Below are 26241 nucleotides of genomic sequence, written 5' to 3'. Positions count from 1 at the left end.
TGGTAAAAGGCTTCCTATTTAAATCAGTTATTTATCCAGGACTAGAGGGATGCGGATGGCGCTGTGGGTTAAGCCACAGAGCCTAGGACTTGCCGATCAGAAGGTCGGCGGTTTGAATCCCTGCGACGGGGTGAACTCCCGTTGCTTGGTCCCTGCTCCTGCATGTCAAAGTGCAAGTAGATAAATAGGTACCGCTCCGGCAGGAAGGTAAACGGTATTTCCGTGTGCTGCTCTGGTTCGCCAGAAGCAGCTTAGTCATGCTGGCCACATGACCCGGAAGCTGTACGCCAGCTCCCTCGGCCAATAAAGCGAGATGAGTGCCGCAACCCCAGAGTCGGCCATGACTGGACCTAATGGTCAGGGGTCCCTTTACCTTTACTTAGAGCACAGCACCTTTTTACATGCAGAAGGCCCAGGCATTTCCAACCCCCAATGGCATTTCCAGGTAAGGCTAGAGGAGACCCCTTGTCTGAAACCCTGGGGAGTAGCTGCCCATCAGAGTTGACATTACTGAGCTAAAGGAATGTTGGCCTTCCTTAGTATAAGGCAGCTTCCCATGTCCTCCCCTTCCCCCACCACACAAAATGCTTTCACCTTTCTGGAGATTGCACATTTTTGCTCTTCCTGCTCATAATCAGCCCAAGATCTGTGGGTTGCAGACAGCTGGAAGGAAGAATACACAAACGTGTAAACGCCCCCCCCCCAGCCCCTCCTGGAAGAACCCTGCAGGGAGTGCTTTGCATGCCCCTAATTTGCTAACCAAAGCAATCCAAATATCCCTCCCCTCCCCCCCCCAGCACAGGAATGAAGGTGTTAAGGTGGGGAGGGGTGAAAGATAGGGCAGGAGGAGACAATTGGGCTTTTCATTCCTCCAGCTTTGTTGAGATTTCGATGTTAGGTTAGTTCCTAATTGACTGGCAGCTAGGATGGCTGCTGAGGCTGGCAGTGTGGCCCAACTGCCTGCGGCAAGTCCACATACAGTGGTATCTCAGGTTACATACGCTTCAGGTTACAGACTCTGCTTACCCAGAAATAGTACCTCAGGTTAAGAACTTTGATTCAGGATGAGAACAAAAATCGTGTGGCAGCAGTGGGAGGCCCCATTAGCTAAAGTGGTGCTTCAGGTTAAAAACATTTTCAGGTTAAGAACGGACCTCCGGAACGAATTAAGTACGTAACCAGAGGTACCACTGTACTGGACACCTTCACATCACATGGCTCCTGCCACAAAAAGAGAATATTGAGAACTGTAGTTTGTTAAGGATGCTAGGAATTGTAGCTCTGTGAAGGGGTAATTACTGTATTTTTCGCCCTATAGGACGCACTTTTTCCCCTCCAAAAATGAAGGGGAAATGTGTGTGCGTCCTATGGGGTGAATGCAGGCTTTCGCTGAAGCCTGGAGAGCGAGAGGCGTCGGTGCGCACCGACCCCTCTCGCTCTCCAGGCTTCAGGAAGCTATCCGCAAGCCTTGCGCGCCCGGGGGGAGTTCCCGCGGGCACGCAAGGCTTGCGGGCGGCAGCCTGCAGCGCGGAGCACGGGGCACCCTCCGGAGGACGCTCCATGCTTCGCACAGGTGTCCGCAAGCCTTGCGCGCCCGGCGGGAGTTGCCGCCGGGCTCGCAAGGCTTGCCAATAGCAGCCTGTTCTGGGGGGGGGATAATTTTTTTTTATTCATTCCCCCCCCCCCCAAAATGAGGTGCGCTCTATAGGGCGAAAAATACAGTACTACATAATAATAATTTAAAGAAAGTAGCATTAATAGTCACTGCCTTTAAGCCTAACCAATCCCACAAGGTGTTTGTGGGGATTAAATGAAGAGTAGGAGGACCGTGCCCACCAACTTTAATTGGGGGGAAAGATGAACTATAAATGTGATATGATAATGATAACAATAATTTAAAGACAGTAGTAGTAACAGTCACTGTCTCTCAGCCTGATCTACCTCCCAATGTTGTGGGGATTAAATGAGGGGGAGAACCACACCCACCACCCTTCCTTGGAATATAAATGCAATAAGTTAATAAAAAATAAGGATACAAAGAGATAACTTTTTTTAAAAAAGCAACCTTTGGTTTTATGCCCCTCACCCTGACACAAAGTAAAACACTACTGGAAAATGGGAGCCTGGAAATCTGAGGTTGAGGAGGGCAGCTTGTGGAGCTCAGCTTTGGGGTGATAAGTTTATCAGGGTTTGCCAGCTGCCAACTGCCAAGGCTGTCAAGCAGGCCTGTTAGGGAGGGGGAAGATCTACCAGGGCAAGATAGGTCACCCTAGGCCTTATCAGAGCCCAGTCTCACAACACAGAGATCCAGAAAAGGGCTTTCTCCACCCCACAACAAAAGGCAGATTGGCAAGGCGGAGGACATGGGAACGGAGTGTAGGAGGAGCTGAAAGTCTTCCATGCAACTGGGGAACTTTGCAAAATGGAAGGTGATGGTGAGAAAATCTGCAGGACAGGCAAACATGGAAAGTCTTGGACGGGAGACACTTAGAGCAGTAGTTATTATAGAAGACTGGATCCTCTTTAAAGCCTCCTTCATATCATCCTTTTAAACCACTATGATACCACCATAAACTGTAACTGGTTTCGTGTGAAATTCTGGCAGCTGTAGTTTGTTATGGGTGCAGAGAGTTGTTAGGAGGTGCACACACACACACACACACACACACACACCCATTCCCCTCCCAGAGCAACAATTTGTATATATCCTTTTATTTCCTGTTTCTCTGAATTCCAAAGCATTCAAATGATTAACATGACAAAACATAATACAGGAGAAATAAAATAGGTGGGGGAAGTGAAGTTACAAGGAACCAGGCAGAGGCGCTCACCTTCCTATCGGGTGTCAAGGAGATAAATAACTATGCAACTTTTAGAGAACATCTGAAGGCAACTCTGTATATAGGGAAGTTCTTAATGTTTGATGTTTTATTGTTTTTATATCTGTTGGAAGGTGCCCAGAGTGGTTGGGGCAAGCCAGTCAGATGGGTGGGGCACAAATAATAAAAAATATTATAATTATTATTACTAGTTTTTAATTGTTTTAGCTGAGTTTTGTGTACAGTTTTGCTATGTATGCACCATTCATTTTGACAAATAAGTTTATGAATCTTTTTTTAAAAAAATAGACATAATAAATATATCTGCATGGACTATGTGTGTTTGCGTGTGTGTCATAGAGCATATCCCATAATTCTTTGCAAAACACACAGACTTGAATACCATGGCAGACTGGCTGGTGTGGAAGCTGCTCCCAATAAATGACAAGCCCCCCCCCCCCCGAACTTCCTTTTCCATGTCATTTCAAAAACTGGACAGCTTATCTTCCCTCCTATACTGTTTTCTATTTGGAGCTTTCAATGCATTTTTGGCTGTGGCTGAGGAGCCGGAATCCCCTTCCTTTCTGCTCAGTGCAAACTATCTATTGGAGCAGAAAGCGTTTTTTTGTCTCTTCATATTTTTAAAGAGCAACATTGCACCACCAAAGCTGAATATAGTAGTTCCACGAGTGGCGGCATCCCATAGCCACCTGTTGACTCACTCACCCCTGTACAACTGAGACATGTGTTTCATAAGTCCAAAGAGTGCAGTAACACCTTGGAGAACACACTATTTGCTACCTGAGGGCTGCATTCCTTCCTAATCAACTTTCTAGGGGCCACATGGTGTGAATTTATCCTAATAAACACATTCTTGTAAGCAGTATTGTCTAAAATACACATTTTTGCACAGAGTTTTCCCTAAAGCAATGCATTCATGTACTATGATTTCACAAATACATTAATTTTTACAGACACATTCCACTCATGTATGCAGATTGTAAACATTGGTTGGTTGGAGAATTGCGATGCAAAATTAGGGTAAGTGTGGATTTCAAAGGTGCTGCATTTCGGTTCCCATATGGATTCAGAAAGTGCAAATTTGAAATATTCACTTTTAAATGTGAACCATATTTAATTTCTCCATCATCCCTACTGGTGTGATTTTACTGTCACTTCTGGGACTAATGAGTGGAGCTGCCCTATGTATACAGAAATATAGCCTCAATTTTCCACTCTCTATTGACCTTCTCCTTGAACTATTACATGGGGCTGCCCTTAAAGATAGACTGGAGGCTGCAGCTGGTGAATAATGCAATTGCTAGGTTGTAAACTGGGTCAGCCTGATGGGACCATATAACACCAATAATGAAAATATTACTAGGGCTGCCAGTGAACTACCAGACCAAATTCAATGTGTTAGTATTAGCATATAAAGCCCCAAATGGCATGGGACCCAAGTACGTAAAAGAGTACCTTTTCAAATACCAACCATCTCAGACCCTATAATCATCAGGTGAGGACTTGGTGGTGGTGCCACCACTTGGGGGGCTACCCAGCTGACAAGGCCTTTTCAGTGGTGGGTCCCTGGTTGTGGAATGCCCTCCCTTGCAATATGTGCCTTTCTGTTTGAAGACATTCCTCTTTATCTAGGCATTTGGTGACTGCAGAATACTGTTCCTGGTGACTCTGCTATCCTTGGATGGAATAACCTTTATAACCGTAAGTGCTTTCAGAATGTTTTTCACTGAAACTGTTTTTAGATGGTTTTAAATGTAGTGGTTTTAAGAATTATTTCATCTGTTGTGGAAGTGTGTTGTAATGGTTACAGTGTTGGACTAGGGCCTGGGAGACCAGGGTGTGAATCCCCTACTCAGCCGTGAAGCTCATGAGGTGCCCTTGGACCAGTCATTGTCTCTCAGTCCAATCTACCTCATAGGATTGTTGTGAGGACAAAATAGGGAAGGGAAAACAATGTAGGCCACCTTCAGCTTCTTTGAGGAAAAGCTAGTATATAAATATAAATAAATAAATACAATTTAGAATGTGTTTTAAAACTGTGTCTCTTATGTCTGTCACCCTGGGCTTATTGGGGTGGAAGGGTGGGGTATAAATTATAGTAAATTAATAAATAATAAAAGAGAAAATGAAATTGCCCTTTAAAAGATATCCCATAAACTACAAGCAACTAAAGGGCAGAACTCGAATGAGCATTTTTATAAATATATATGACATGATTTTATTTCTTACACAAACATGTGCGGAGGCACGTGGTCACTCAGTGCCTTCAGTGTATGCAAATGTCTGGCTCATTTAAGTCTACCCAGAACCTTTATTCTCACAGGCGGAGAATACTTTTTTGTTATAAATCTTTATTACTTGTAAAGCGAATCTTTGTATGAGCTAAAACTTATATTATCCATTTGGAGCTGTGTTGTGTCTTTGTACTTTTGTCCTAGGCTGTGAGATTCTATGCTTTAAATCTTTTGACTCTTTATTTTCTTTCTTTTTGTTACATTTGCAAGTATTTTTGTTAACAATTCAATGTGATATATATATACACACACACACACACACACACACACACACATATATACAGTGGTGCCTCGCAAGACGAAATTAATTCGTTCTGCGAGTTTTTTCGTTCTACGAGTTTTTTCGTCTTGCGAAGCACCAATGTGTATTGACGGTTTCCCATAGGAATGCATTGGCGGTTTTTAAAAAAAGGCGCAAGACGTTTCGTCTTGTGAAGCAAGCCCATAGGGAAATCCATCTTGCGAAGCGACTCAGAAAACGAAAAACTCTTTCGTCATGCGAGTTTTTCGTCTTCCGAGGCATTCGTCTTGCGAGGTACCACTGTATATGAGATGCACTATTTATTTTATGTGCTGTGAAGCAGTTCTCTGCAAATCCCCGCTCTGCCTCCTCAGCTGTCAAGCTGAAATCCTTCTGAGAGCCCTAAACCTGCTCTCCACTGAGCCTCAAGGCCACTGTGTTATCGCTCCCTGCCACTTGCCTTTTTGTCCCTTGGATTCTCCACCCCCGGTGATTCAGCAAAATCTTCTCTGAGGAAAGAAACAGAAGCCCCACATTGAACAAATCACAAGGTCAGATTGCCAAGGTGGACGGGATGAGAGTTGAAATACAAAAAGGGGGCAATTAGGTGGTGGTCAGGACACCATGACTAGCAAGACTTATTAATAATATACCGTGCACACAGGACGTGGGTGGCGCTGTGGTCTAAACCATTGAGCCTAAGGCTTGCTGATTGGAAGATTGGCGGTTCGAATCCCCACGACTGGGTGAGCGCCTGTTGCTCGGTCCCTGCTCCTGCCAACCTAGCAGTTCAAAAGCACGTCAAAGTGCAAGTAGATAAATAGGTACCGCTCCGGCGGGAAGGTAAACGGCGTTTCCGTCCGCTGCTCTGGTTCGCCCGAAGCGGCTTAGTCATGCTGCCCACATGACCCGGAAGCTGTATGCCAGCTCCCTCAAGCTGTATGCCAGCTCCCTCGGCTAGTAAAGCAAGATGAGCGCCGCAACCCCAGAGTCGTCCGCAATTGGACCTATCAGTCAAGGTTCCCTTTACCTTTACCTTACCGTGCACACAACTTACTCAAGTGGCAGCAAGCTCCAGGGGTTGATTTTTATAATGTTGGTTTCGTTTTGGGTGGGGGAAGAGGGCACTGGAGACTTCTGATGTTTCTGGAAATAAATTGTTCATTTAAGAATGTAAGAAGGTGCCTTACACTGAATTAAATCAGGCCATCTGGCTAAGAACTGACTGGCAGTGGCTCTCCAGGATTTCAGGCAGAGAACATTCCCAGCCTGGTCCTGAGCTCCCAGTGGGGATTGAACCTGGGACCTTCTGCATGCAAAGCAGATGCTCTGTCACTTGAGTCTGGCCTTTCCTATATATTTAAAAATGGACAGGTTGGGCAGATGGGAAACAAACAGCAGGCCAAACTTTGTTATTGTTGTTAAGTTATACATTTAGAAACTGCTTTACAGTCTGCATATATAGAAGCAGTGTACAATAAGAAATAATGATATTAACTATGAATAATACATACACCGGAGAGGATACCACCTTCCCTGCTGCTACAGTCACATGGGCTTTGGGTTGCTCTGTATGCTGATGGCTGTGGCTGCAGCCTACCATTTTAATTCCCCCACAATGTCTCTGGGTCCCTGACAAGGTGCTTCTGCACTATGCAGAATAATCAGACACTGCGGACAGAAAACTGTAAAATTTCTCCTTCCTCATATATAGGGTGAATTCCTGAAAGCCGCCCCCTCGCAGAGCTTCACACCACAGGACTTTACCACATAGCACATAGTTAAAATGGCGGGATTTGCTCCAACAAGATGCAGTGGTGGCCACCTTTTTGAACACACCTGGAAGAGGACTGGACAAACTATTGGAGGATAAGGCTATCAATGGCTACTAGCCATGATGGCTATGTTCCCCCTCCAGGGGCAGAGGCATCTAGTTGGCCCCTGTGGGACTAGATGCTGACAGGAGTGCCAGCTTGGCCCTGCGACCGTGGGTGCCCGCGGTCATGGATTTCATGCAGCGCGCATGGCCCTGGCACCAATTTTTTTGGGTGCTTGGGCACCCAGGGCCCCAGAGAGTTAGCACCTATGGAGGCTGGACTGGGTGGGCCTTTAGCCTGATCTAGCAGGGCTCTTCTTATGCTCTTATGATCAGCTCTAGTGAAGATAGATATACAGTGGTACCTCGGGTTACATATGCTTCAGGTTACAGACTCCGCTAACCCAGAAATATTACCTCGGGTTAAGAACTTTGCTTCAGGATGAGAACAGAAATTGTGCTCCGGCGGCACAGCGGCAGCGGGAGGCCCCATTAGCTAAAGTGGTGCTTCAGATTAAGAACAGTTTCAGGTTAAGAACGGACCGCCGGAACGAATTAAGTACTTAACCCGAGGTACCACTGTAATATTTTAAGTGCAATGTTAGCAAATGTGTGCTCAAACCCTCCCATTACATTTGAATTCTTACATCATTCTTCACCCTCAGTTTCAGCAAGGTGCAAGTTTTCAAGGAAGATCAGTAACAGCAGATAAAGTACGGTAAGTTTGCCTGCCATTACTAATTGAGGACCCCCTGAAAAAGTTATGAGGAACCAGCAGCAGAAAATAATGTGCAAAACAACTGCTGTATTTAATAAACAAAACAACAACAACCCTTGTATAGTGTGCCTCTTGTGTCACTGATAGTTGTCAAATAGTGCACCCTGGTGTTCATGAAGTGAATAAACAGACTTAAAAGGGGAACAAATCAACACTCCAATAGAAGGGCTGATTACCTTTGATGCCACCTTTTTCCTCTCTCTCCTGCAGAGTAACTGTGCCAACACTATCAGACCCTCAGAAATACTGTATTTGCCAACTCGGCTGCTTTGATATGTGGAACCGGCTTCATATAATACTCTTTCTGCAGTTGTAAGAAAATTTTAAAAATTAAAAGCTTACGTTTTCCAGATATTCTGTGGATGCAGTTCTATTGTTGCTGTTTAGTTGTGTCCGACTCTTCGTGATCCCATGGACCAGAGCACACCAGGCACTCCTGTCTTTCATTGCCTCCTGCAGTTTGGTCCAACTCATGTTAGTAGCTTTGAGAACACTGTCCAACCATCTCGTTCTCTGTTGTCACCTTCTCCTTGTGCATTTAATCTTTATCTACCCTTAAATGGATCCTGGCAGGTTGGGGGGAAACGGCACAGAAAACAGCACTTACTTTATGGCACAAAACTAGGGCATTGGTTTGGAGGCGATCATACAAAGTTGGATGCTAGGGTGTCAACTTGTACCCGTGTTATAATAATTTTAATGTCATATATAAAAATAAATGTTCATAACTGTTAAATAGTGGGTAGACATGGCAGACGACACAGCGATTTCTCCAAAGCAGCTCTTTATTTTGTAAGCTGGAACAGAACTGAACAGCAAACAGCTCAGCCGGCCTGCTTTTATAGGCAGCCGGCTGTCAACAATGTAGCAACAACAACCCAGGGTTTCCCACCAAAAATAACTGACGTGGACCTGAGTGAAAACTATCTACAGTATCCCCCTGGTGGCCAGGGTGAGAACTTCAGTACATAACAATAACTGTATATATAAACCACATGTCTGAAGCCCCACAGAAAAGGTCTTTAATCAAAACTAATTTTAAAAATTGATGTCCACTTTTCCTTCTCCTAATCCTCAGAAAATTAAAAAAAGAGAAAACAAACATTCTTTGCTTCTTGCCAAAGTGGCTTTCTGCACCCTGGCAGCAAAAGAAATACCTTTAGATCCCTTGCTGGATCCACGACCCCAGGAATTAGAAGAGACTCGGGCATCGTGCAGGCTACCATCCCCCCTCCCCCCCAAAAAAGAACCCCCTACCAAAATGAAAAAGAAAGAATAGAATCTGCTGTATATGTATAGGCGGAACCTTTCTTCCCTGGAACCTTCGCGATCGCCACCGTGTTGCTACGCGACGCGGAGGGGAGGACGCTTTTGAAGAGAGCGACTGTGGCGGTTCCTGGCGGGGAAAATGGTCGGGGGAGACAGCGCCGAGGGAGGCGCAGGCTGCTGCTCTGCGGCCGTCGGGGCGGACGCGGCGACTTCAAAGCTGAACCGCGACAAGAGGCTGGTGTGCGTGGAGTACCCAGGCGTTGTGCAGGACGTGGACAAGACGCTGCTGACGCTGGGCGGGGAGGAAGGGGTCTCTAGGGTAAGGATGGGGAGTGGGCGTCCTCTGCAGAATGGCTCTTCCTTCTCCCCGCTCAGGTGTCTGAGAGGCAAAGCTGGCGCGGGGCGCGGGGCGGGGTCTCAAGCCAGCCTGCATTCGGATGCCCTGGTACCCGTGCCTGGTTACATCAGACACTTTGCACGTTCCCTGTGGAACTCTTCTCTCCCAGAGAGTTTTCGTGACAGAGAGTTTCTATCTCTCTATCTCTCTCTCTCTTGCTCAGAGCCTCCAGAGGCAGGGCTGAAAAGCTGGACCCCATGGGAGTTGAGTGCTTTTACTGTTACCACGCACACCATTTCCATTTAGATCATCATCATCAGTTTTTCATCGCCACATCTATATCCTACCTTCCCCCAGGGAGTTCAAGGTGGCATACATGATTCTCCCTCTTCCTGTTATTTCCTCACAACAACTCAGTGAGGAAGGTTGCCCCCTAGGGCAGGATTCGAACCCTTGTCTTCCAAGGACTTAATGGCAGTTTAAAGAAGTGGCAGGTTGGGGATCTTGCTTGTGTATGGCTAATCATAAATGAATATTTTCCAGAAATGTCCCTTGTCTCTGTTGAGATATTTCCCCTACGGAAGATCATTCTGCTCGGAAGAGGCTTCTGGCTACCTGAGGCAAGAGGGAGCCTCATACTTAACATCCCCTCACACCCTCTTTATCTCTCATTTTGAAAAGGAAAGGGTGATCTGAATTGCTGTTCTTCGTGGTGGGGGTGATTGTGGAAAGGGGGGTGAGCCATTCTGGGTTGCCGTACATCTTGATTTTCCTGGCCATATACAGAATATAGCAGTCAGCAGCAGTGTCGGGAAACTCCATACAGCCCAGCAACTTTGGCAAAAAAAAAAAAAAAAAAAATCACATCTCAACAACTTTTCCAAATACAGTGGTACCTCTGGATGCGAACGGGATCCGTCCCGGAGCCCCGTTCGCATCCTGAAGCGAATGCAACCCACGCCTGTGCGGGTCACGATTCGCCGCTTCCATGCATGCGTGTGATGTCATTTTGAGTGTCTGCGCATGTGTGAGCAGCGAAACCCGGAAGTAACACACTCCGTTACTTCCGGGTTGCCACGGAGTGTAACCTAAAAGCGCTCAACCTGAAGCACATTTAACTCGAGGTATGACTGTATAGTGGTACCTCTGGTTGCGAACAGGATCCGTGTGACGTCATTTTGCGCGTCTGCGCATGCACGAGTGACGAAACCTGGAAGTAACCGTTTCCGGTACTTCCAGGTCGCCGCGGGACGTAACCTGAAAGAACGTAACATGAAGCGGACGTAACCAGAGGTACCACTGCAAAGCTCAACTACTTTTCTGTCTGGATTTTAACTGTTTGAAATATGACAACCCTACATTGTAGGGGTTGGATTATATCCAACTCAGGGTGAGAAACTACTGGCCCCTGGGGGTCAGCTTGTTGTGCATTTGGTCCACAGCTTCACTTCAGCCCAGCCGACCCTCTCTTGTCTGAGAGCCCCCAGCCTGCTGCATTACCACGCTGGTTTGGGAGGAAGCAAAACCTAATTTTCCCTCACTCATGTGCTGGCAGAATGACCTAGCCTTTATTTACGTTATTGGTTGTGTGCATACTTTTCAGATCTACACTGACCCCAGCCGAAGACTCGAGCTCTACTTCCGCCCCAAGGACCCCTACTGCCACCCTGTGTGTGCCAACCGCTTCCCGACATCTTCCATGTTGCTGAAAGTTAAAAAGAAAACGAGGAGGAAACGGACAGAAGCAGGAGATTTTGAAGAAGATGTCAGTTTTGAAGTAGACGTTCTTGGCATTGTTACCACAGTTTATAAGTTTCAAGGTAATGATTCCTTTCTCTAAGGCAGGGATGAGGAACCAGTGCGGTCCTCCAGATGCATGGCGAGAGGACCAGGGATGATGCATGTTGTACCTCAACATTTGGAGGACCTCATCCCCTTTGCAGTAAGGAAAGATTTGCCTCCATCATAAGACTCTGTAAATTTCAGTTCAGCCCTACTTCCTTGCCTCAGGGATTCTCACTGGGTGTGCTGTCTGGTGGCACCAAGGAGACCCCATGAATACGGTGGGGGGGGGGGGCCTGCCTGAATAAACCAGGGATTTCTTCAGTAAACACACCATTGTGATCAGAACAACAGCCTCTTGGGATCTCACAAAAGTAGAATCCACAGTCTTATAAATTACACAGGCTTATATAGAGGCATTGGGACGCGGGTGGCGCTGTGGGTTAAACCACAGTGCCTAGGACCTGCCGATCGCAAGGTCGGCGGTTCGAATTCCCGCGGCGGGGTGAGCTCCCATCGTTCGGTCCCAGCTCCTGCCCACCTAGCAGTTCGAAAGCACCCCAAAGTGCAAGTAGATAAATAGGGACCGCTATCCAGTGGGAAGGTAAACGGCGTTTCCGTGTGCTGCGTTGGTTCGCCAGCTGCGGCTTAGTCACGCTGGCCACGTGACCTGGAAGCTGTCTCCGGACAAGCGCCGGCTCCCGGCCTCTTGAGTGAGATGAGCGCGCAACCTTAGAGTCGGTCACGACTGGCCCTGATGGACAGGGGTACCTTTACCTTTACAGTGGTGCCCTGCAAGACGAATGCCTTGCAAGACGGAAAACCCGCAAGACGAAAGGGTTTTCCGTTTGCAGAGGCGCTTCGCAAGACGAATTTTCCTATGGGCTTGCTTCGCAAGACGAAAATTGACGAAAAATTTTGAGGGTTTTTTCCGCTCCGAAACCCCTTTTTCTGAAGCGCTAAGCTGCTAAAAGCATTTTAGCAGCAAAACCGCTAATCCCTTAAGCCTAAAAAAGCCGTTTTTAGCCCTTAAACTGTCAATAGCGCTAATAGCGCTAATCCGCCAATGGGCTTCCTTCGCAAGATGGAAAAACCGCAAGACGAAAAGACTCGCGGAACGGATTCTTTTCGTCTTGCGAGGCACCACTGTATATAGAGGCATTATCTCTACTTAGCTATACACAGATGTAGAAATAAGGCTACACTCTCAGAGGAAAAGCATGGAGTAGACAGGATGTCTACTCTCTGTCAAGCTGGCTCAATGCTGAGTTTTTTTCCTGCACATTCTTGACACATTCTTAATAAAACAATTTACTTCCACACACTATTTCACAGTTTTTACATCTCTTCACATGTAGGCTTTCTGTCAAAGCATATGGTATAATTTTCGCTATACCAGGCACCGTGTTATTTCTGATTGCATGTCCAAAACATTTTGAATGTGATTGCATTGTGCAAATCTCCGCAAGTTGCCACTTTGAGAGCTTCTTGGATTGCTACAAAGCAGAATCCCCAGTATCTCCAGGTAGGACTGAAAGAGAGTCCTTCCTGAAAAACCAGAAAGTGGTTTCCAGTCAATGTAGACAATACTGAGGTAGATGGACCAGTGGTCAAACTCAGTATAAGGCAGTATATCCTGAAGAATGTTAGTATTCAAGCCTTTTAAAGAAATTAATAGATGTTGATTTGGTACTGAATGAGATGCCTGCTTCTTTTGTGCAAGTTTCACTAAGTAGTGCAGTGAGGGAACAATCTGTTGTGGTGATCTGCGCACTTTTGCCTCCTTCTCTCCAGGGATGTCTGATTTCCAGTATTTGGCAGTGCACTCTGGACCAGATGGCAAACAGACCTCCATGTATGACAAAGTCCTGATGCTCAAGCCAGAGAAAGAGGAGTTCTTCCTGAGTGACCTTCCGCTTTATATCCCTCCACCCATTTTCTCACGCTTGGACACTCCTGTGGACTATTACTATCGACCAGAAACGCAACATAGGTCAGTGTCCTCTTAGGTAAAGGTAAGGGGTAAAGGGACCCCTGACTGTTAAGTCCAGTTGCAGACGACTCTGGGGTTGTGGCACTCATCTCGCTTTACTGGCCTAGGGAGCCGGCGTTTGTCTGCAGACAGTTTTTCGGGGTCATGTGGCCAGCATAACTAAGCCGCTTCTGGAGAAACCAGAGCAGCACACGGAAACGCCGTTTACCTTCCCGCCGGAGCGGTACCTATTTATCTACTTGCACTTTGACATGGTTTCGAACTGCTAGGTGGGCAGGAACTGGAACTCAACAACGGGAGCTCACCCCATCACAGAGATTCGAACCGCCAACCTTCTTTTGTAGGTGATGGCAAATCCACCCTTTGAGCAATGGTCTCTGCTGTGGCAGGATTAATATATGTACCAGCTACTATGTTGGCTGAATATAGTTGCAGTTTAGGGTTGGACTTGGACGGTAGGGGGAAAAACCTCTGGTCCTCAGGCCAAACATAGCCTTCTTGGCACCCATATCCAGCCCACTAGCTTATTGAGCTCTGTCCTCTCCACAACCCCGCCTCTCAGCTGTGTGCCACAACATCTGGAGGGCAACCCTTGATCTAAGAAGTGGTATTCCCCTCTTAAGGGAACTCCTATTCTTTTGGGGGGGGGGCAACAAACAGGTTTTTTCGTGTTCAATAGTACAATATAACCATATTGGAACCAAATAAAAATAAATAGTGTCTTATGCAGTGTAGGTCCAGAGTATAAAAAAAGGAAGCTCTATGGGAGATTGACAAAGGGATACACACACTGTTTCCATTGTCCCCTGTACAAATTAAAGAAGATATAGAATAATAATGGATATCTTCACATAAAAGTCATATTCAGCTGGCCCAAGTTCTGCAAAAGGCTGCCTGTTCCTGTTTATTATAAAGATTCACTAGATGGCTGCAAAGTCTTCAGGCTCCACTTCATCTTTCCAGACCCTCAGATGGTGTTTTAGTTTTTCAGAGGCAGCAAAATTAAGAACTTCTTAAAACTATCTGTCCAGAGTGATATTGGTTACATTCTTCCACTCTTGTTCAGCTGCCAAGCATGCTGCAACCAGCAGGCCCTGCCCTCTTTTAGATTTGGTCCTGCCCACCACTGCATAGCATGTAGTCCCTAGAGTGCTACTCACATAGACCAAAAGAGTGCCCCGCACCTGTTGTACCTGGGAGCAACCTTCGATACACCCAGAAGTCTCTAGTTGACTGTAGTGACTATTGGTTCTGACAGCTGCAACAGGCACCTGTAGAGAGCCCCTATCCACCCTTCTTGGTACCTCTCCTGGCTTGCTTACCTGCCCAATGCAGCACCTGACTTCTTCTGGCAGCAGGGAGGAACAACAAAGTCAGAGTGACTTCTGTGTTCCTCTCTGCTTCTAGGTTAAATCAACATGTGCTTGTTGCAGCTGCCAGAACTGATAGTTGCTACAGACATGCAGAGGCTTTTGGATATGTGGCATTGAGGTATGAACCCAGCTCTCATTTCACTTGGGTTTGCATGCACAAAGGAGTTGAAACAAGGTATTGGAGAGTGAAATACATACTTCTCTTTGATGTCCATGTGTTCCTTAGATATTCATCAGTGCAGCTCAGATCCCAGGGTTGGGACAGCCACATTGTTGACATTTGACAAGAGGTGGCTGTGCTTTCCAATTCATTAGAGGTAACATTTGGAACACTTCTCATGCTAACACCTTTTATTTTTCTCACTGTTATTCTTCATAGCTCACTTTGCTATAAAGTATCTGAAAGCAATTTAACAATAAAAGCATCAATAATCAAAACAATTTCTAATATAAAAACAGTTAAAAACAATTTTGTATAAAAACAGTTAAAGGGATGATTGCTTTTTGTGATTTTTATTGCAATAAATAATACCTACAACATACATAAAAATGTTACCTTGGTTTCCCCTTTCACAATAAGGAGAACATATGGTTGGGCACTGTCATTACATTTCCCCTTCCTGTGTTAAATAAAAAGTGCCTTTAGCTGTAAAAGCCAGTTATTATCTGGCTGTCATCCTTCCCTGGCTGTTATATAACTTGCCAGTTTCAGCTATCTGTCAGGTAATTTCCAAACAGCCTTGAAAAATAGGAGCAGTAGTCTTCCCACCCAGCCTGCTCTCAGATGAACCATGACTGCATGTAGAAGATTTCAGATAAATTCAAGATTGCAAAGCTCAACTTTCCCCTCTTTAAATAAGGTTAATTCATAATAACAAGATTCCCATTATTAGGTCCCTCCAGACTCCCCACAAACTGACAAAAAAAGGAGAATCTATTTAGCCTCATATCCACTATACATTTAAATAGTTTCTGGTTTAACAATCAGTCCTCCTTCCTAGGGAATTGTGAGGATTTCTCCTTCAGTATCAGTTTTGAACCCATTTCAAGGGCTGTATTATGGGAAGGGATATAAATAGGCAGGACTAAGTGGCTCGTGATCTGATCCAGCAAGGTAGTTATTTGCCTTAACTAGCTGAATGAATGAATTATGGTAATAAACCAATAGAATTTAGGGTAGGCAGAATAAGGCTGCAATCCTATGTACACTTCCTGGGAGTAAGCCCCACAAACACAGTGGGTGATAAAAGTAGATCCACTGAAATTAATGGACATCTATAAATAACTTTCAAAGTGAGCTCCCTTCTAAAGAGGGGATTGGTCCACAGCCTCGACCATTGGGTTGAGTTTATTTCATACTCTTATGTCATGTTCCCATTGGCCTTTGATTTTGGTGAGGGACCTGTAGTGTTTTGGAGTAGTATTTTATATGTTGTCGATACCGTCCCTTTGCTGTGTCCCTCTCTTGACAATCGCCTAGTGGTTGCTGACTTGATTTCTGGGTTGTTTAAGAATGCATGTAGTTGATGATAGGTCAGTCAGGATATTTGGTTGTCCATTAGTTTGTTCTGTATTTCTTGTGACGGTTGCCTTGTGGGGTTGCCTAGTCTTTTAGGTGGTATAGCCTTTTAGGCTTGCCATACCTTTACTTGAAAGCTTTGGGATGCATGATGGAACTGTGGGTTTTAGGCTAGGGGGATTAACAGGGATAGGGCAGGGAACAATGTAGTAGATTTGTTTAAGGGTTTATAGGAAGTTGGGGCCAAATTTCAAATCTCTCGTTTCCTCTTATTCAATCTTCGTTTCTGGTGCTTTTTGGCATGGCACCTTTGGGCCCAGGTTACATTGGGCAGTGTGGAAGAGTCTCTTCATAATTTGTGTTGAAGAAATATAGCTCTAACTTTTCAGTAATACAAGGGAAGAAAAATATCAAGTTTTAGTGGGTCTACTGGGGAGAGTTATTAATAAAGGAAGAATCAAACTCTCTAGGCAACCTGAACAAATTACAGTATAAAAGACCAACAGATTCTCTCCAGTTCTTTAATGACAAATTCCAACATTAAATAGAGTCTTATTAAACTGGCCTGCTGCCTTACTAAAGAAGTTGAAATTCAAGAGGCCCCCATTCATGTTAGCATTCCACCATGTCCTGATGCAAGTGTTCTGCTGAACAGAACTTGTGATTTTATTTCTCAAACTGGTTTTTGTTACTGTTTTAGTTGTTAAGCTTTTTATTGTTTGTATGGTTGTACATCTTAATTAAGGATGTTTTAATGAACCAATGGATTTATTGTTGTGTAAGATTTTTTTTTATGGCCTCAGAGCTTTGTCTAAATGGATACAACAGTCTTCTTGATATTAACAAGGTCTGTGTCCATTTGCTCAGTTCAAGGGAGTTTGGAGTTTTTTTAGGAGTGAAGCAGCTCAGACCAAGCTTTTATGGGAGCTGAAGGCTCAACCCATTCCGGGCTGTCAGGCAGGCTCTGATCCAGGCATGTGCTTACATGCACTTCCCCCTACTTTTGAGTGACCACTCATGGAACTAGCTATCACTTAAGTTCCTGCCTGCCTCACTTCCTCTGTTACTGTGGCCAAGTGGTCAAGGCAGGGTGTGGGTTCTGAGACCTGTGTGAGAATCCAGGCAACTAGCATGGGAGCCTCCAGTCCTGGGGCATAGATATAAAGATCTATTGGCTCTTCAGATCACATGGAGATCCTTTGAAGTGGGGTCTGTGTGTCTCTGACCCCTGCTCTTCCTCTGAGGAGGTCATAAGTTCCAGATCTGGGAAGGGCTGAGTTCTGAGTCTCATCAACACATGGCAGCTCCATGCTCACCATCCTGAGTTCCACAATTGAAGACACCAGTGTGATATAGAGCTTAGAGTGCTGGACTAGGGTTTTGGAGACCAGGGTGCAAGTACCTGCTCAGCCATAAAACTCGCTGTGTGACCTTGGGTCAGTCACTCACTCTCAGTCTAACTTACCTCGCAGGGTTGTTGTGAGGATAAAATGGAGAGGTGGTAGAAGTGTGTGCACCACCTTAAGCTCCTTGGAGAGAAGGTGGAATATAAATATAATAATAAAACAAATAAATATAAATGCAGGCAATCAACCCACCACTTAGCAAAATTCATGTCTTTTTAATGAACAGATTCATGGTTGCCTCTTCAGAAATTCTCTGTTCAGATAGCAGTTTAAAAGGGGGCATTAGGAAAGAAAAATAGAAAGAAAATTACCTTTTTTTCCAAATCTTTTAAATTTGAGTTGTCATAAACAAAAAAGCAAGCATTATCCAAATTTCACACAACTGTGTCGAATGGGATTCATTTTTGTAATTTCTGTTTCCTTCCCCTGCAGGGAAGGATATCAGAACCCCACGTTGTCCAGCGAAAACCTGATAGGCCTCAGCCGGGCCCGTCGGCCCCACAACGCCATCTTTATCAACTTTGAGGATGAGGAGATCCCCATGAAGCCTTTGGATGCTGCAGAGCAGACCTGGAGGAGAGTTTGCAGCAATGCAGTGGATCACAAAGCAGAAGAGGAACTGAGGAAGGTAGACACACCTTTTGGGGTCTGTTCACACACTGAAAGACGTGTTTGGAAACTTGGGACATCGGCGCCAGGGTTGCCTGGAACTCCCTGTTGAGAGTACCTTACTTGGTTGAGAGGCAAATCTTTTACCCCCATTTTCAATAATTTTATTTGTATAGCATGTACAGAACATTTATAAAAAGGGCATCAGGACAGAAAAGCATGTTCTGTAGAAAAGCCATACGAATCCCTAACAACACCAAATCACCAAAAAACGAGACTACGGCATGAAAAGAAAAAGTTTGAAGGGCCCCAAGGAGGAGACAAAGGGCCAGATCAGTCCAGCAATTCTTTCAAATAAAGTCATACTTGGCTGGAACGAGGCAATCCATTGTATGAGTCAAGAAAGGCCCCCATATTGGGACATGGCTCTTCCTGAATGCTTGGCATATTGGCATCGAGTGCAGAATTGCCAAAGTAGACAAATATGAAAGTGTTTGCTGTCCTTTCTTGACCTATGTTAATAAGGACTGGGCCTTGCTACAAGGTCTGCAGGCTCAGATTGCTTTGTAGGAAGCGTATTCACAATTTTCACACGCATGATGTCTTTATGGTGAGACAAGGCAAAGCTGAAAATGTTAGCAACAACTTACTTTACTGTATGTGGAAAACATTCTATTTTTGTATAGAATGCCTGTGGAACCTGATTTGTTATTAATGGGTTTTTTTGGTTATTATTATTTAATGCACTGTTATTATCCAAATGGAACACTCACACACACCTCCCGATCTGGTGCAGCCAGAAATCTTGGCAGCTTTAAGTTCATGAATTAACTTTTCCAAGGAAACAATGAACAGAGTCTTTTGATACTTCACATCCTTCCAGCTTTGGGTGATAGTTAGACCCTTTCTTGTATGTGTTTCTGTTTTGTAGCTGTTTGAGGTCCGCCCAGTCTGGTCTCGTAATGCTGTGAAAGCCAATATAAGCATCCACCCTGACAAGCTCAAGTTCCTTCTGCCTTACTTAGCTTACTACATGGTGAGTGCATTATGTTTCGTGTGTGTGTGTGTGTGTGTGTGTGTGTGTGTGTGTATTGCTTTCTTAAAAAGAGTTCCCAACAGCTCATATAGTGACAATAGACTGAAATGTTCACTATTTAGTAAATGCAGTAGTGATCAAATGTAGTTGCCAGAAAGCATGCAGCTGGGAATAATTTTTTTTGGCAGGGGGGCGGGGCACTCAGTAATATATTCCAGAATGTAAAAAAATTGTTGGCCTTCTTAGGCAACTTATATCAGAGGCAGGGAACCTTTTTTCAGCCCAGGGGTCGCTTTAGCTCACAGGCAGCTCTTTAGGAGCCACGTTCCAGTGTTGGGCAGGGCAGGGCCTGAGGCAAAGAGGTGTGGCCAGTGGCAAAAGTCAGTAGGAGTTGCTGGGAACTGTAGGACAGGAGAATACTCTTGTGCTCTGGTCCTGCTTGTGGTTTTCAGACAGGCACCTCGAGAACAGAATGTTGGACTAGATGGGCCACTTGCCTGATCCAGCAGGGCACCTCTTATGTTCTCATGTTCAGTGGGTGTTACTCTTGCCCTTGTACAATAGGCTTCATTCCAACCATGCAAAGGCCCCTGGTTTCTACACATACAGACATACCTTTCTCCTTCCAGATATATAAGAACCATTGCCACAGTTCAGGGATACAGTCCAATCTAGCGAAAGCACTTGAGGGATGTGTGGCATGAGGGGAGGCATGACCTGGGAAGTGTCCTGTGGGCTGGTTAGAGAGGACCGAAGGTGTGCATTCGGGGCTTGAGCTTGAGGTTCCCCACCTGTGAGGCGGTTCATTCATCCAAGTTTCCAAAGCACATGTTACATTGTCTCCATCTTGGCAGTGCTCCATTCCTGAAAGCTCCAATTTTTTTATTGGGGTATTGTCATTTCCCCCCTGTTTTGTGATTGACAAGAAAGCAATCATTCAAAGCATTTATGTCCTTCTCTTTACTTAATGGTCTCAGAGCAGATAACAAGTAAACAGAGCACAAACAGCATAATACAAACAGCATGCAGTTTAAAAGAAATAGGAATCAAAAGTTTTTTTAAAAAAATTGTATTATTTATTTATTCAGTTTCTATCCTGCCCACCCTCCCAAAGGAGCCCAGAACAGTAGTTTCTTTATTCAGCACTCATGAAATTGCCCACAGACCCCCCTCTGCTGTGGTGCAAGAGTTAGTGTTCTGGGAAGTTTTGAAATAACTTTGAAATAAAGTTTTGAAATGGGACATTTTTCTCCACTCTCTAGAAGTAAAATCTAGATGGCGGCAATGACAGGGGCCAGCCATAAATGGCTTTTCTGTGCACAATTTCCTTTCCTTCCCATTTTCCTAAACCTAAAAATCTAAAGCTTTGCTGCCACCAACACTTTTAAAGGTCTTGACAGCAGCAAAATCGTGGTACATTTTTTTGCAGCTGTTGTTAAAATGATTGTGGTGTTGTGATGTTTTTTAATCTGAGAGTGCTTTTTAATAAAAAGGTTATTTCAGTCCTATGTTTGGATGTAAGATTAAAAAAAAAAAGCATCAAAACCAGAGCCTCACATTCTTGTAATTCTGTGTGTCCCTGTAGCTAACCGGACCCTGGAGGAGCCTGTGGGTCCGCTTTGGTTATGATCCCAGGGAACACCCAGAAGCAAAGTTCTACCAGGTCCTGGATTTCAGAATTCGCTGTGGAATGAAATACGGTAAAAATGGAAGCAGGCCATCAGAGTACTGTTGTACTCTTTACTATCAGTGCCTTTTGGGTGGGCGACAGAGGAAAGGTCTAGGCTACAAAAGGACCAAGCAGCCAAATATATATATATCTATTTAAAATTCCTGGTATAATTTGTTTCTCTTTGAGAGGTGCTCTTCTCCATCATCTCTTCTGCCTCCACAGACGTGTTTTATTTTCCCCCAGGGTACGCCCCTAATGACATGCCGGTGAAAGCTAAACGCAGCACCTACAACTACAGCCTGCCCATCACCGTGAAAAAACCAGGTATGTGGTACAGGCAAGAGGGTGGGTAGATATTTCTTTATCTTGTTTAGTGAATTAAACAATTGTGATTTCTTCCATCAATTCGCAGGGGTGTCCTCTGTGGCTCTCTCTGATCCTGGTACAATTTTTCAATGAGATGAACCTCCCTTTTGGGGCTCCTGAGCAGATGCCTGCTGAACACAGGGCTTGCTGTCATCACTGATTGCAAGTCCTGCTTTCGGCAGGGATCTTTTCAGATGCGGCTTGAAATTAAAGCCGGGGTTGCAAAGGAAGGAAGGAATTTCACTCTCAGTTCTTCCTTTGAAGTTGAATCACCTGACATCATATGACACCAGGTGATTGACAGGTAGGTGGCTTCATCTGCCTGTCAAAAGTGGCCTCTGGTGAGTGGGCCAGTTCATCAGCCTTTGTGAGATACTTGCCTCTCAAATGCTGACGTCTGTGCTGTGTGGTAGACCACATGCTCTGCACACAGGAGACCCCACTATCAATCCCCACTCTGTCCAGGTTGGGCTGGAAAACTGCCCTGTCTGAAATCCTGGGGAGCTGCTGCCAGTCTGCAGACAGTACTGAGGCAGATGGATCTGTGGTCTGTCTTGATAGAAGGCAGCTTCATATATTCCTTTGCCAGTTGCACACAGAACCAGTAGTTACCAGGTGCTGCAGGGCATTTATTATTTATTATTATAAAACAGGATCAACAGGTTGTCATGGTGTAGTTTGTTCTTCCATCCTTGGTGTCAGTCAAGAAAAAGTGGATAGAGAGAAGTTAAATTCCCCCCTTTCATAATACTAAAACTTGGGTACCATCCAATGAAGCTGAATCTTGACAGGTTCTGGGCAGACAAAATAAAGTAATTTTTCACACATTACATACATAGTTTGAGTATGTAATTCTCTTCAACAAGATGTAGTGGTGGCCAACAACTTGGATGACTTTAAAAGAAAATTTGACAAGTTCATGGAGGAATAAAGCTAATCAATGGCTGCTAGTCATTATGGCTATGTTCTTTCTCCACTGTCAGAGGCAATATGCCTCTGAATGCCAGTTGCTAGGAATCACAGGTAGAGAAAGTTGCTGTTGCAATCCTGTCCAGCTTTGGGGCTTCCTAGAAGAGGCTTTTGGTCAGCCACTGTGAGAACAGGATGCTGGATGCTGCCTTTGCCCTGATCTAGCAGCCAGGCTCTTAAGTTGCTGTGCAACATGTGATTTGGGGACTCTCTTCCTGCCCTTTGCAGCGAGCCATGTAGTTGGCATCCAGGACCTTAAGCAAGGACTGAGCACCTCTGGGATGTCCAGTCCACGGAAATCTGCTTTCAGCAAGTATAAACTTAAAGTAGGTATTTGACTTCCTCCTTGTTTTTCCTCCTGACTTCACCCTTTTCTCCTCTTGTGGCGTACTAGGAAGATCTGTCTCCAGACACATTGTCTCCTCTGGGGAAATACAGATTTGGTCACGGGAAAGAAATGGGTAGCAGCTTAAAGGCGAAATGCCCAATAGTATAAATTCATCCTCCTGTCACTGTGGAGGTGGGAATCCTTGGGGTTGATGCAAGAGAGACCCAGTTGCCCTGTTCATGTCCAGAGGGCTGCTCTGGGAAATGGAGATGTGGCGGTTTGGGGAGGAAGAGATTGAATATAACAACCATGATGACTCTTTGTGAGTTCTGTATTGGAGAAGAGGAGGAAGTTGGGGTGACAATCTGACTTTGGAGGAGCTAAGAGTTTTCTCCAACAGTCAAGTCAGCAACAGAGGGTCCCGTTGTGGAGACATTTTTACTTTCAGTTCCATTGTCTTTTGGTGTTTTCAATCCCTCTGCTTCTTCCTCTCTCAGGATTCGATTTACATCTTCCGAGAAGGTTCCCTGCCTCCTTATCGACAGATGTTCTACCAGCTTTGTGACCTGAATGTGGAATGGTACTTGTGCTTGATCAAAAGGGGCTCTAAAGTAACTTGGGGGGGGGCAATTTATGTCTGTGTTCATGCATGTCTTTTGTATGTCTGTCTGAACCTCAAAGGTATGCTCCCCACTGTGGTGGCTCTGCAAGCAAAACCTGATCTGAATTTTTCCATGGGTACCCTTGCAGTAATAGAAAATTCAGCTTCCTGTAGGGAGAGGAGAAGGCTTGCATTCCTTAAACATTGAACCTTCAGGAGAGAGTACCTCTGTTTCCCCTTCTTAGGCAGTTCCTAGCATTCCTTTGAAACAGGAACCCACAATTACCAGGGACCAGGGTTTTAAAAATCTACATTTGATGGGTTTGTTGGTTCTTCCACTGATGATTTGACACATCCAGACTCTGAGTCTTTTTGTCCTCAGTTTATTTTTTGAGACCAGGGTCAACCTTCACAAGGGAATCAGACCTAATTTGTTCAGTCCTTTTGGGGGAAGAGAGAATCTGAGACTAGTCTCTGTTCAGCTTGCAGAAGATCATTCGCCGGAATGATGGCATGGAGATGGTGTGTACAGAGAGGGACGGCTGGTGTCTTCCCAAGACCAGTGATGACTTGCGGGATACCATGTCTCTGATGATAAAGCAGATCATCCGCTCCAAAAGGCCTGGTAATATACTATTAATCAAGGGAGGTCAGAACCTGGCAATGAATCCAGGTTTTTACAAATGTTAACCTGACTTGGGACAGCTTGTGTGGCTCTTCTAAGATAGCTCCTGCCGCTTGCAGCTTGAATTACTTTTATTGGATTTTTTATTTTTTTAAAAGTTTGATTAGGGATGTCTTTTCAATATATTGAAAACATATAGTTCTCCACCCAAGTTCATTTTATTAATGTAGCTAAGGCTTATAAAAATCAATCCATTTTATTGACTGAAATTCATTGCTAGGTGACCTTGGGCTGGTTACCAAAGCTCATGACTCCACTGTCAGCATGATGCCTCTGAGTGCCAGTTGCTGTGAATCACAGGTGCAGAGAGTGCCGTTGTGCCTAGATGCTGCTTGTGGGCTTCCTAAAAGAGGCACTTGGTTGGCCATTGTGAGAAAGAGAGTCCTGGACTAGATCAGCCTTTAGTTCTCTCAGCTTAATCCCTGTCACACATTGGTTGTCTTAGGATAATAGACACCTTGCGCTCCTGGGAGAAGAAGCAGGATATAAATTTGAATAATAACAATACATAATCAATTAAGATTTACTAAATCAACTAACAACCCTAGATACACATATTTGTTGGAGGGAGAAATGGAATTACAATGGAAATCAGTTTCTTCCTGCCTCTGCTGGCTCTCTGTTTCCTTCAGATGGGACCCCTGAGGGAGTAATTCTGACTGACCTTTGGCTACCCCGCCCCTTTTGCCCCAGTGGAATTCCTCAGCCATCCCTCCACTCATCCATCCCTGACATTATCTTCATCCCTTTCCCCATCTTTTGCTCCAGCTCTGTTCACAAGCACTTCGAACACAGAAGAGGGCAAAGAGCAGCTGGCGTTTGAGTCCGGAGAGGAAGAGGAGGAGGAGGAGGAAGAGGAGGAGTTCAAAGAACCATCTGATGGGAGTGAGAATGAGATGGAGACAGAGATTCTGGACTATGTGTGATGCACCAGAACTGGCACTGTGGACCTATTCCTGGCGAGGACCTTTGCTTCTCTTGTCCCTACAGGCAAGACAGGAAGCCAGGCCTAATGAGACAAGAACCCATCCATGTCTCTTCTACTCATCTTTGGGTTCTCTTCTTTACAGACACCTATGTGTGCCTTTTTGATACTGATTTGGGGGTGAAGATTGTGATGAGTAAGGCTGCTTATCCTTGAGCTCTGCAGACATGGCAAATGTGCAAGTAATGGGGCTAGAGATACCTTATCCCGAGAGGTTTTGCTAAGTATTCCTCTAATGAAGGCTTAGCTAATTGGTTAACACACAAGCCTGGTAGACCTTCATCTTGGCATTGGTTAGCATCTCATCCTCCCATATCCTTTAGGAGAGGCAAGCCATTGCCGTAGCCACCTTACTAATACACCTGTCCAGCTCTACCACCTCAGACGTGTGGTCACCAGGGCTGGTGCATGGAGTGCTGGTGATGTCCTGACCTAAGATTTTAGTCTTTTGTCAGGCTGATGATGAAGCCAAACTCCATACAGTCTTGGGCAAAACGTTTGATGAGTTTCTGTGGAGTTTCTTTGGCGTGTGCTGTCAAGGCTGTGTCATCTACGAACAATATATATTGGATAAGAACTCGCCACACTTCTGCCTTGGCCTGGAGATGTGCCAGGTTGAACGGACTCCCACCACTCCTTGAATGGACGCACAGCACACACTGTCTTCAGTCAAACTGAAGGCATATGAGAACAACAGGTTGAAGACTATGCCAAAGAGACTCCTTAGTGTAGTGATAAAGCTGGATATCAAATCCAGACTCCTCTTCTTCTCTTGTGGACTTTAGGTGGGCATCTTACCTTTTCAGTTGATGAGGTCAAAGGCCTGAAGTCCAAATACCTGACCAGGAGCCCTTGTGACTGTGCATAGATTAAGTTTGAGTAATAGTAGTTTTTCCTCTTATGTTGCCAATGAAAGAGTATAAAGCATTCGTATACTGATGAACGTGTGAGTGGGGCTCAAAGTGAAGATCATGATTTATGTTTGAATTAAATTTAGATCAACCAAATTGAGTCAAATGCTGATCAGATGAATTGTTCATTTTCTGGAATACTGGCATATGCTATGAAATTAAACCACATTGGGGTAAAGCCATGTTTTTTGATCTGTCCATCTGTCAACTGTAGTTTATTTGTAACTCTCTCAAGGAGGATTGTTTCCCAACCTTGTTTTGTACCAATGGTCTGTCATCGTGCCAGAAAGCTCTTTCCAGTGTCTGGTTATGTTGCATCTCACTGCTTGTAATAAATGGCTTGTTAATTCTGTATTATGTAAATTCGGATGATCATGTAATATATTTAATAAAACTAATTCTCATTTGACTTCCAATTGTTAATTAATTCT

The 26241-nt window shown here is 44.9% G+C and overlaps 1 protein-coding gene across 1 annotated transcript; it reads left to right on the top strand.

Moving 5' to 3' along the window:
- Positions 1-9224: 9224 nt before the first annotated feature.
- On the top strand, positions 9225-26219 carry GTF3C5 (general transcription factor IIIC subunit 5). The gene is made up of 11 exons (XM_083423797.1): positions 9225-9557; positions 11179-11395; positions 13152-13350; positions 18081-18276; positions 19189-19293; positions 20879-20993; positions 21209-21289; positions 22529-22626; positions 23126-23208; positions 23712-23854; positions 24683-26219. Exons 1-11 carry the CDS (start codon positions 9378-9380, stop codon positions 24838-24840), a joined length of 1575 nt encoding a protein of 524 aa, XP_083279923.1. The 5' UTR covers positions 9225-9377; the 3' UTR covers positions 24841-26219.
- Positions 26220-26241: the final 22 nt, after the last annotated feature.

The sequence above is a fragment of the Podarcis tiliguerta genome (assembly GCF_965153285.1).
Source record: "Podarcis tiliguerta genome assembly, chromosome: Z".
NCBI lineage: Eukaryota > Metazoa > Chordata > Lepidosauria > Squamata > Lacertidae > Podarcis > Podarcis tiliguerta.
This window is presented reverse-complemented; position numbering and strand designations above follow the sequence as displayed.